The 12289-nt window shown below is 36.0% G+C and overlaps 1 protein-coding gene across 2 annotated transcripts; it reads left to right on the top strand.

Annotated features, from left to right (window-relative positions):
• Positions 1-2338: 2338 nt before the first annotated feature.
• Positions 2339-11916, top strand: LOC137119550 (mortality factor 4-like protein 1). Of its 2 annotated transcripts, XM_067495860.1 has the most exons (12): positions 2339-2535; positions 2972-3018; positions 3116-3183; positions 3356-3442; positions 3714-3794; positions 3974-3999; positions 4597-4685; positions 6161-6262; positions 6854-6942; positions 7783-7955; positions 9953-10037; positions 11356-11916. In XM_067495860.1, the coding sequence occupies exons 1-12, from the start codon at positions 2496-2498 to the stop codon at positions 11438-11440; spliced, it is 972 nt and encodes a 323-aa protein (XP_067351961.1). In that variant the 5' UTR covers positions 2339-2495; the 3' UTR covers positions 11441-11916. The 2 variants fall into 2 exon arrangements, with proteins under 2 accessions (XP_067351961.1, XP_067351962.1); XM_067495861.1 differs by lacking the exon at positions 3116-3183 and having other exon boundaries at positions 2344-2535.
• Positions 11917-12289: the final 373 nt, after the last annotated feature.

The raw sequence follows: 12289 nt of genomic DNA, 5'->3' as shown, positions 1-12289 counted from the left end.
ACAGAAAGAAAAGAGCAATGGGAATCATTTTCTGCAGAATCAGACTGTCTAGACTGTGAAACCACAGGTGTTCAACTTGCATCAGACTGCCTCAGGTCGTTTCTAACAGGTGATACTTTGTTTGATTGTGAAAATGTTCCACTCTTCTATATTTGGGCTGTATACTGCACTTAGTGACAGAACAGTTGCTTTCAACCACACTGCATTTATCCAGCAGAGACTCAGAAATGTGATCATTTTCAACAGATGATTTCCAAAGGCCATAGAATCTTTCATCCATATGGGTTTGGGACAATGCTTATGTCTTCGATAACCCTTATTGTGTTTGGCATAACTGTTGGTGCGTGTGATAGTTTATTCAGTTCTTTTAAATAAAATATATTTAGTTTGGACAGCTGGCTCATCACTGCATGATGACACTTTCCATTTCTGTCACAGCAAACAAATCTCTGTCTGTCAGTGTGTTATGTATACTTGCGGCTCATCAAGCTGCTTAGGAAACATTCAGTCTTTCAATGTGCATTTGCTGATAAATATACATTCTGTAACACAGAGCCAAAATAACCAAAGGAAAATTGAGAGAAACTTATTTCGAATAAAACAGGGATTTCTGCTCTGGCATTATAACTACACTTACTCACCGTGTTTAAAAGCAAGTCTAATACTCAAAATACAAAATATTCAAAGCCCATTTATAATATAGATCACTAACTTTTATTATTTTTCCAGCTGCATATTCTTTATGAGACAGAATATTTTGAACCTACTGTTAAATAGAATATATGCATTTGTCCATTGCCCATAAAGTTGTAATAATTTTGTTTTCAGACAGTCCTCTGATTTGCAAACTTTAATTGTGGTTTAATTTTCACTGTTATTTTGAAACAGATTGATCAACAAAGTTTTGAGAAGATATACACTTTAACTATCAAGAATAAATCACATTGTCACAATAATATAAGGAGAAGAGGCAAAAAATATTTTATTACAACTTTATGGGCAACAGTGTATTTATTTGTACTGGGTACTGTTTATTTTCATACATAACAGTAATTTGAACATTGTCTGCCAATGTCTTTAGCTACCAAAAATGTCTTCCATTCGGTGCAATGCAGACATAAACTTAATTTGTAGACTACTGTATTTCATGTGGAAATGGCTTGTTAGATGCAGAAAATAAGTTATCAGTGAGAGAGAAAAATTCAGTATTTTAGCAGGTTTCACAGTTGTACCAGTTGCCTTTCAGACATACTATTACTTTTTTAAAGGTTTTTGTCATGTTAAAATGATTCTGTAATCACTCCAGGATAATTCTATAAATGTATTGTAATTGTAATTCTATAAATGTAAATCTATTTTTCATTTTAAGTAAACATTACTTGATTGGTCTTAAAAGGCTAGTTTGTCTTTTCCCATGGGGATGTTAGTGGACAGCTGCAGGGACTAAGTGGGTTTCCGGTATTTTAAACAAACACTGAAACAATCCATCAGAGGAGACTGAAACTAGTCGATAATGTCACATTCATTTTGACTTCACATCTTGGTATTTTAAGTCATTCCCACTTGACTTTACTGAATTTGACTTACAATGGCAAAACATGGTAAAAGGGGAAAGATTAACTGTTGAATATGCCTTTCATTCTCCAGCGCAAAGACTGAAGCCACACGTGTCTACTCCACAGATGTGCAGAGGACAAACTGCTTAAAAATAATGATCTTGTCCATATCAAAATATGTCCGGGCTGTTAATAATATATATTACATTGTGCTTAAATTTGCATAAAAGTGTTTCATTGGTTCGAAGTTCATGAGAAAATTGTGACCTATACAAATATGGTCATCAGCCAAAAAGGGCTGACAAGCCCTGGTATAGTGATGATACAAAATCTTTTCCTGCAGTCTGTTGCCCATCAACTAACCAGTTTAAGTTATTGTCTGAAGGCTCTCGTGAATTTGATCAAATTTGACAAGCAGATGATCTTACACCATTACACAACTTCATATTGAAACCACATTTTTCTTTTCTAAAATTCGGTGGAATAAATACAAAATGTGCAAAATCTCCATTTGTTGTACTGGGAGTTGCACAGTATTACAATTATTTATGTGAATATTCTGTATACGAGTAGCAATGAGATAGTTAATAAATGTATTAGTCTAATTGGCTAAGAATAGATTGTCAACTTATTTTTACTATTTAAATGTAGTTTTTATCTTTTTTTTTAAATTTAGTACAATGTTAAGAAAAGACAAAGTCTGTGACGTATTTAGTCTGACTATCGTGTGACAAATAATTGGTTTTCCGAGTTTCAGTTGGAGCATTGAACGCCGCGCGGCTACGGGTCGTTCACGGCGGTCAGGTGCCCCAGGAGCAGGCCAGTCTCGGCGCTTCCGTCTCTTTAGCTCCAATGTCGGAGGTGTTTGTGTCTGGAAGAAATGGACTCGGGCAATGCACGAATTTGATTATTCAGAGATCCGATCAGTTGAGTCTGTGAATGGCGCCAAAACAGGACCCTAAACCTAAATTTCAAGAAGGTCAGTACGGCAAAACAATGAGCATGTATCATTGTCTAAAAGGGGGCGGGTTTGTTGTTGTTGATGCTTTAGCTCGACAATATGTCGAGGCAGGGATGGAGACCGATGCCTTCATTTCTGCCTATATATGTCGAGAATTAATGTAAACATTCCCGGGACGAGCGTCTGTCAAAGCTCATCATGTTCCATTATGTTAAAGTTGAAAAGCAGACGTTGATGTTGGGCTAATTGTTAGCTAACTTGGCTTGTTATCATGCTAACGTTAACTAGCTTTGTTTCAACGTTAGGAGAATCTACCACACTGTTACTAATAAAAGAAAAGATATGTGTCCAAAATATATTAGATCATGACTTTAATGGCAGTCTAATACGCTGTAATATGTTGTGGTCACGGTATGTTTTTCCTCTCCGTCCTCACCTTTTTTCCTACTCGCAGGTGAACGAGTCCTGTGCTTCCATGGGCCATTGCTCTATGAGGCAAAGGTTTGTTTTATAATACTTCTTTGTGTGCTATGGGTTGGTTATTAACTAGATAACAAACCTCAGGTGACGCAGATGTATGTGTTTTCTTGTTTTGCAGTGTGTAAAGATCAACATAAAGGATAAGCAGATTAAATATTTCATTCATTACAGCGGATGGAACAAAAAGTGAGCAGTTTGCTTGGATAGTCAGATTTTTTTTTGCATTTGTCTTTGAGTGTTTACGTGCTTCCCCTTGCTGTGTTCATTATCAGATTGTGTGGGTTTGTGATCTGACTTAAAATCATTGGGAAGTCTTTTGTGATGAAGTTTCAAGGTTTGAGCTATTCTCCCTTTGCAGCTGGGATGAATGGGTTCCTGAAAGCAGAGTACTCAAATATGTGGACAGCAACCTTGCCAAACAAAAAGAGCTTCAAAAGGCTAATCAGTAAGTTTACCTTTTGTTGTTCCCATGCAGTTCAAATTTGTACTTTCATTCAACAGTTTCACTATTTCGAAAAAATAATTTGCTGATTTCAGATTCTTTGTTATTCATTCAACAACCACAAAAGAGCATACATAATTTGCATCATGTCAAATGTTTACTTTATTTGTTGCTTTATGTTTTGGAATACGGTGCTCTTGACATTAAAGTAAGATAAAAGCAGTAAAAACATTTTAAGTACTTTCATTTATTGACTCTCATGTTTATTTCTCAGGGACCATTATGTTGAGGGAAAGATGAGAGGTTTAGCACCAAGCAAGAAGATTGCTGCTGTGCAGCAGAAAAATGTTGATTTGTAAGTTTCCATTTAGTTTTTTCACTACACAAAATTTTGTAAAGAGATCATGAAAGTATTTCTGATTATTTTTTCTGATGTTTTTTATTGAATAAATGAAGACTGTGTGATTTCACTGTGCTGTGTGACAACACAGGGTGCCTTTGTATAATAATGCTACAGTTTTCTTTCCATTCTAGGAAAGTGAAAAAGGCGAAACAGAAGAGTAAGTATAATGTCTCTACATCACATTATTAATAGCCTTAAGTCGAGTCAGTTTAGTTTAGTTATCCAAAATAGTAATAGTAAACAAGAAAGTTTGTTTAGTCACCAGAATAGGGTTTTAATATTTGAATAATTAAACAAAATGTGTTTTGGGTTGTTTGGACTGACCATTATGGTCTTTAGGTAATTACAGTGACCCTTGTGAGAACTATCACAGCAGCATGTCTTTGGTTGTGGATATGAGGTTCATGCACAGACTAAGAGCCTTGCTAACAGAGTAGTTTGGAGGCACACAGAATTTGTAAAAATTGATGGTTAATGGTGGTTATTGCTCCTGCAAGTAGATAAGTACCATGAAGTGGTGTTTTATTTATGTTCCCTTGCTTTATAAAAATACTTTTGACAGCTAAATATATCTTTCAACACTCTGACCACCTGATAAATTGTTGTTCCCTGCTCATCCATTATGCTTAAAAGCATTGTCATTCTGTGAATTTTTTGGATCTGTTTAGTGCCATAAGAGGCTGTGAATTTTTACTAAAATGAGTAACCTTCATATCAAATAATCCTGTAATGCAGCAATACTTGTCTTTTTTAGTCTCAGGGCCGGGTGAAGGTACTAGCAGTGGAGAAATGCCGCCTGGACCACGAAAGAAGAGGGCTCGGGTTGATCCCACTGTAGAGAGTGTATGTATCACCCCGTATTAACATACCTAACTTATAAGAGAGTGCCGTAGGGATGATGTTTTTTTAGGCCAACTTGGAAGTTGGAATCTTCCTAGTTCCCTTGACAAAAAGACAACGGGACTTTTCCAATGGCATTTAGAATATTGTGGAATATCAGCTCTGTGACAAACATAAGTTTAGGAAACCAACACATTGTGTTCAAGACAATTTTTACATATGAATAACACTTTTTGAAGCGCAATAACAGTCGCTACAGGTGTCAGGTTATAAACGAACTACACCACACTTACATGACTCATGCATCACCCCCACTAGACGTCCAAATTGTAATTTGATTTAGAGCACTTTTACTTTTCTACAAAAGCTTTTCTTCTTATGGTGACCTGATAAAGCTAGTGATCATGAGTTATAAACTTAACAAGACTGTAAGGATGAATAAGGAGTTTCTGTCCTTAGCAGGATGAGGTTTAATGTTCTTGACGAACTCTGTAGTCTCATTTAGCCACTTGTTAGTAGCTTCCTTAAAATAGTGTGAGCTGGGTATTTATGTAGGAATAAAATATGAAAATGTCATGACCTTGTCTTAACCACAGACCTTATTTCAAGCATTAAACTGAAAAACCATTTAAAAGAAAAGACTTTGGGTGCATAAAATGCTAATGAATTTCCAGGTTTCAGGCCATATTCTCATGGCACTCCATATATCTTTACTGTTTACATAGCATGACATTTTGTTGACGTATAAAGCTGGGAAAACATTAACTTTGTTGAGAACTACATATAGAACCAAAAAACAACTGACCTGGCAGATTCTTTTATAAAACTGTGAACTCATTTTGATCTCAGATGATTGTGAAGTGTTTAAAATGAAGGCTCTAAAATACATTCCTGTTGTTTTGCATTTTGTCAAGCTCACAAAGTTGTTTGAAGAGTCAGTAATTCGTCCATAAATGTGACCGTTGTCCCCTGTGGGGCACAGTAGGTGTTTGCTGATTGCTCATAGTAGTGTGTCTGCAGTGTTGACTTGGTGAAAAGAGAGGCTCCATTTGCCTCAGAAACCGCACAAAATGTTGGCACCATGCTGCTAGCACTGGACGTAATTATGATCTCTAGACAATAGACTGTGTCAACAAATGATAGCAGTACTTGTGTTATCAAAAAACCTGAACATTTGAGGCTGGTAGCAGGTGACAGCTGGAGAAGGGAAACAGCATTTTGTTTTCTATGAGACATGATGACATTTTCCAGTAGCAAGAAAGAAGTGTGAAGTACTGGAATATTACTGTTTAGTTTTTCAAACACATTTAGTTTTAATTTAGTAATGTACATAGCACTAGTTTTTTTTTTTATTTATGCACGAGCTTAAAACAATTTATTTGATAAAAAAACATTTACATTAAATATGGGGCTGAGTGCAATGTGCAATTCTTTGCAAAAGACGCAAAGTAAGTGTGTGTGTGCATGTATGTATCCAGGAGGAGATGTTCACCAACCGTGTTGAAGTGAAGGTAAAGATCCCTGAGGAGCTGAAACCCTGGTTAGTTGACGACTGGGACCTCATCACCCGGCAGAAACAGGTAAAAAAAATATTAAATGTGATTGCTTCAGCCAAATTGACCGGTGGAGATTATAAAGTGTATATGGTGCTTTGAAAATTAACCTCTGATTAATTTAATGATAAAATTACATATTTTTTGAGCTTAATGATATTGGTACAAACTAATATCCACAACCCTTGCTAGGAAAAGCTTCAGTCTTCTCAAATGCAGATTGATACATTTTCATATTTTGAAAATGTTACAGAATACTTACTTAATACTATCTCAACCTGTCACATAAAACTTGAGATGACATAAAAACAGAAACATCAGAGACAGACTTTGTTGTGAAAAGTGCAATGCAAGTCGAAGTTCTATAGGTGGAAGAGTAGCAAACTGTGCATCAAAGCAACACATCAAAGTCAGAACAACAAGCAGGGTGCTTGAAATGTAGCTCCATCAGTGCTGCAAATGTCACAGTTAATTTGAAAATGATGACTGGAGACAGTTAAGTTAGAAATTATCTTTTTAAAGTGAGGAATGTTGAATGTTAAATGTTGAATAATTATGTTAATGTTAGTGACTAAATTCAAATTTTGGATACAGACAAGTACTTTCTGTTGCTTACAGTTATTTCATCTGCCTGCTAAGAAAAATATAGAGACTGTCTTGGAGGACTATGCAAACTATAAGAAATCAAAAGGAAACTCGGACAATAAGTAAGAAAAAACACCCTTTAATCTTCCTTCAAATGAGAAATGTTAGTGTACTGTGATAACCTGTTAAGCATTACTGCATGCAGGGGTGGGAAGGTTGACGAAAAAAAGCACTTAACCAATAACCCTGTAAGCCTGCCACAAATTAACTTTTGAGCGCAGCTGTCACTCAGTCTTGAAAATGGCATGTCTGGTCTGCTTTATGGGAGAGCTGCGGACTCAGTGTTACCCAGGACAATGAGGGGAGTGGTGGGAAAAGCAGTGACTGTGTGAAAGCACTTTGCAACACCTGTAGCTTATGCTAGCAGCAATACTTCCAATATGATGAACCATTTAAGAACACATCCCCACTGTTGACAACACAAAGAGTACAGAGTCAGGTAGAAAAGGCTAACTACTTCTCCCTGCAGCATTTGAACAGTCTTTCCGTGCCGATTCAGACAATTGAGCCACATGATAATATCCCCTCTTGCTAAAACATAAACATCAAAGCAATGACATGAGCAGAAGCATGTTGTTTTAAAACTGTAATGTTAAAGTATGTGTTTTGTTTGTTCTGCACTTTATGTAGATGGGTCTAATCCATAATGTGGTAATTTAATGTAAAGGTTTTGCAAAAAAAATATGTAAAATATATTCTTTTATTTAGGACTGTTTATGTTCCTTATATTATCATAACCACATAACCGTGATACGACGTGAACCGTTCCCCCCTAACTGCATGTCCTCAACTTCTCATGCCACCATGGCCATACAAGTTATGGCTCTTGAAATACTGGATTTCTGTAGTCTCCATGGAAGCTAAGCAAAATATGTGACATTCCTGTTCCTACTCGTGCTTAGAGAGTTTGCAGTGAATGAAGTTGTGGCGGGGATTCGGGAGTACTTCAACGTCATGCTGGGCACACAGCTTCTATACAAGTTTGAGAGGCCACAGTATGCAGAGATCCTGGCTGAGCACCCAGACATGCCAATGTCTCAGGTTTATGGAGCTCCACATTTGCTGCGCCTATTTGGTAGGTACTGTTGTACAGTGAAAACACGTACACATCTTCCATACACCAATAAGCCACAGCATTAACCTCACCTGGAGGTTTTATTACATAATTATTATAAGTTTTTATTTAAATGTTATGAGCTAACATGTGCTTATCATTATTTGACCACCTGTCACAAACACATAAAGTGTTTCAAATCAGCTCCACTTGTTATAACACAGTGATCTTTGACCCTTATTTTTTAATAATTAGTTTACATGTTTTGACATTTTCAGAATCAGTATTGTTCGTAATACATAGTTTTCTTAGTGGTGTACTTTTAATGTTGTACTTTATTATTACTTTAAGTTTAGACCATCTGCTTAGTATTTTTTGATTTGAAGTGGGACTTGTAGTTTAGAATTCTAGCCCATTACATACATTTTTACTTGGGTATTGAGTTTGTGTGCTTCTACTACCTCAACACACAGTGTATCACATGTATGGGGTTGTGCAGTCACAGACTGCTCAATGTAGCCATGGTGATCCCTTGTCCTTTATGACATTATTAAGACCCACCAGTGTTATAGTATTGTAGTGTAGGTCTTTATGTATACGTACAGTTATGTCCATAAGTATTTAAAAAGTGAAACAATATTCTTTAGTTTGGCCCTTTACACACTGCAATAGATTTCCATTTCTGGAAAGCATAGCTGATAACTTGGAAGGCCTTTTTTTATTACAGATAGTGGTCAGTTGAGGCCATTTATTATCAAAGAATGGATATACCTTATTTTAATAATATTATTATTGTAATCAACCTGATTTCAGGTTTACATACTCATGAATATCCGGTCTTATAATCTACATATAAGTTGACACTCAGATTGAAATGGCTACTAAGGGCAAGTTTCTACATGTGTGACTTGTAAATGAGAAAGCCAAAGATTTGCAATCAACTAAGTTAGGATTTGTGTGTCATAGCAAACCACGTTCGGGTTGACCAACTAAGATTTCAGATATACCTGCCAGAATTGGTTGGGATGCAAAGAAAAACCCCTCAAGCAACTTCAGATTAAATGCAGGCTTATTGAGGTATTTGAACAAAAATGGGCTTGGTGGCTCTTACTGTGACAAAGCCACAAAACACCTCACTTTCAATATATCGAACAACCCCTAGACGCAGAAAGTATTTGTCTTTATCGAAAAACCACACTGGAGAGGGGTCAGCAAGATCTGTGCAGATTACACCTTTTATACTGTGAAGCATAGAAGTGCACCTCAGGTGTTTAGGGATGTGTAAGTCACAGCGGCACAGGGAATTCAGTCAAAATCAATGGCAAGATGAACCCAACATGTGCATAAAAAATATTGGAGGAAAACTTGCATTTACTAAACCAGAAACTGTGCATTATGGGGCATACTTAAAGACAGGAAAACATAAAAACAATCTGAAACCCATGGCCAAGTCAGCCTTTCAGTGGCTGCAGCAAAACAAAATGAAGGTTTTGGAGTGGTCATCACAGTCGCCTGACTGGAATATCACAGAGTCACTTTAGGGAGACCTCAAATGTGTAGTTCATGTAAGGCCAGAGAAGATTTTACAGGACCTGGAAGCTATTTGCCAAAAAGCATCTGTGGCTTTCAAGGGTCTAATCCACAGCTATCACCAAAGACTGCAAGATGATGCTAAAGGGGGCAACAGACTGTATTAAGTAAAGGGGAACATATGTTGTTATCCCTGTTTCTATATTTGTTTACTGATTGCGCTATTCTATGATGCCTTATACGTCAATAACTCCCACAAATAATAACTCCAACAAATAAGTGTTTTGCAATATCACTCGTGTTGACTTTTAAAACATACGTTATCTTGATACTTCGGTAAGGGTGTGTAAACTTATGAGCAGAACTGTACATCAGACGTAGCAGTATGGCATTTACATATAATTGTTCAAACACGAAAGTCCCAATAGACAAATTAAATTAGCTGAGGATCTTGTTCTTCATGTAGTTTGTGTTGCTCTCTCCGACAGTTCGTATTGGAGCCATGCTAGCCTACACGCCACTGGATGAGAAGAGTCTAGCTTTGCTGCTAAGTTACCTCCAAGATTTTCTCAAGTAAGGTTTAACTCCCACCACAGTACCAGAGACTGCATGTCATGTTTGCCTTATTCTCAAATGTCATGTCACATACTCTGTCATATTAGTGCAGCCTGACTTGTTGCAAATCCTCAAAACATAAGCCATTAAATCGATTTTCTACTCTAGAAAATATTCTTGCTGAGACTGATGCATACTGAATAGCATTTTATGTCACATAGATCTAATGTATGAATGTTTTAGATTGAAGACTTTTTTTAAAGATAGTGTGACATATCATTCGTGTGATATTTGATTTTTTTTTTAATATAAATTATATAACATCTAAACCTGAACATTATAACTAAAACAACAAAACTCTGAAATAAATGTAAAACTCTAGTGGTTGAAAAGTGACACGACATGACACTGTACGTAGGAAGAGTATAATAATACATAGTCTAACATATATATTTGTCAAAAATTACACACATAAATGTGTGATCTAAGGCTTTTAAGAAACAAAATCCACCTGGCATGTAAAAGTGTTCTTTTTTTTTTAGATGGGTCAGCAGACTAGAACATTGATAAAGAGTAAGCACACTGTGGTTTTCTTCACAGTTCAGTAATTACAATGCTATGAATGCCAGCATGGCTTAACTGTCACCAGTACCACATACCATACTGAAAACACCTGTGTTACTTCAGTTTATTAACGGGACAAATAATATGTTACTATTCATTTATGACAAATTAAAATAGATATTATTGTAACTGGCGTGGGCTGTTGTTGAAATACAGTTTTGAAAATGGCAATTTATAATGATAATTAACTTTTTCCGCACTAGTTTTACTGTCTGATTATTTTTATTTAAACTTGTCATTTTCTGTAAAATGTGAACATTTATTGAAGCAAGTAATTGGTGTTTTGTTTTACCGTAGAGATATAATAATGTCACCCTTCCTCCACCCGGACACATTATAGCACATTCCTCTATTTTCTGCAGGTTTGTTGTTTCATGTAAAACGGGTTTATCTATATCTTTAATGAATTTCTCGTCGCAATCTGTGATTCCTGAAAAACATATTTAACCTCCAACTGGAAAGATTCCTGTTGAGGCTTTAATTTGACAGGAAGAAGTGGGTCTGAATGATAGTTACCCATTCCTTTAAAATCTGTTTTGAGGAATCCTTCTGGAGCCCGAAATTCTCCACTATCTTTGTGTAAAAACAATTTTTGTATATTTTAAATTTGCTGGTAATTGGATAACAAACGAATCAAAAACTTTTGAGACCATTATGTTGCAGTTTTAGCAGTAATCACTCCACAATGACAAACAATTTTACATTCCCTCAGGTACCTGGTAAAGAATTCATCCACCCTCTTCAGTGCCAGTGATTACGAGGTTGCGCCCCCAGAGTACCACCGCAAGGCTGTGTGAAAGCTCTCAGCCCACAGCACTCATATTGAGGCACACCATCACAATCTCTCAGACCACATGTAAAATAACCATTAGTACTCTTTTGAGTGCAGACTTGGATGGGGTTTTTCACTTGAACTGTCAGTTTCCCCTAAAAGGTCTCAACGTGTTTGTTCTAAAGTTAAAACTTTTTTAACTTTATTAGCCAAGGCGCTGCAGTCTTTTCTCTCATTCTGTCCCTTATTCTTTCACTCGAGACACGCAAAAAAAATGTTTATCAAAATTTTACTGTTTTCACAAGCTTATTGGTGTTTTTGTGCATTTCATGTGATAGATATTTGTTTATGTTGCATGTCTGTATTTATCGGTGTTTCTTCTGCCACATGAGGTGCAATATACTGCTGGACCGCATGGTCAGCACTCAGCAGATAACATTTTTGAATTTGTATCTTTTGCATTTGTATCACTTTTGTAAAAAGAATTCTACACAATCTCTACACGATTTACTGTGTTTTTTTAATTTACATCCTGAAAGAACAATGTTATCATTGATAATGCAAGTAGGTTGAAAAATAATGAAGCAAGGGCTCACAATTGCAACTGAACAAACAGGACATCAAAGATTAAAGATTTATATTCATCTGTGACAGTGAACAATAGTATTCATCTTTTATGTGTTCAAAAAAAATTGTATAAGTTCCACAAGAAAAGGATGAGGAAAATTAATGTGCAAATGTGGAAAAAAATAATATATATTTTGAGCCATTTAACAAAACATGAATCATTTTAAGACTTTCATATATACATAAGAAAAAAATCCATATCCTGTCTGCTACAGTTGGATGAATAAATGATATATATATCAAAAGA

Source organism: Channa argus, chromosome 2 (genome assembly GCF_033026475.1).
Source record: "Channa argus isolate prfri chromosome 2, Channa argus male v1.0, whole genome shotgun sequence".
NCBI lineage: Eukaryota > Metazoa > Chordata > Actinopteri > Anabantiformes > Channidae > Channa > Channa argus.
This window is presented reverse-complemented; position numbering and strand designations above follow the sequence as displayed.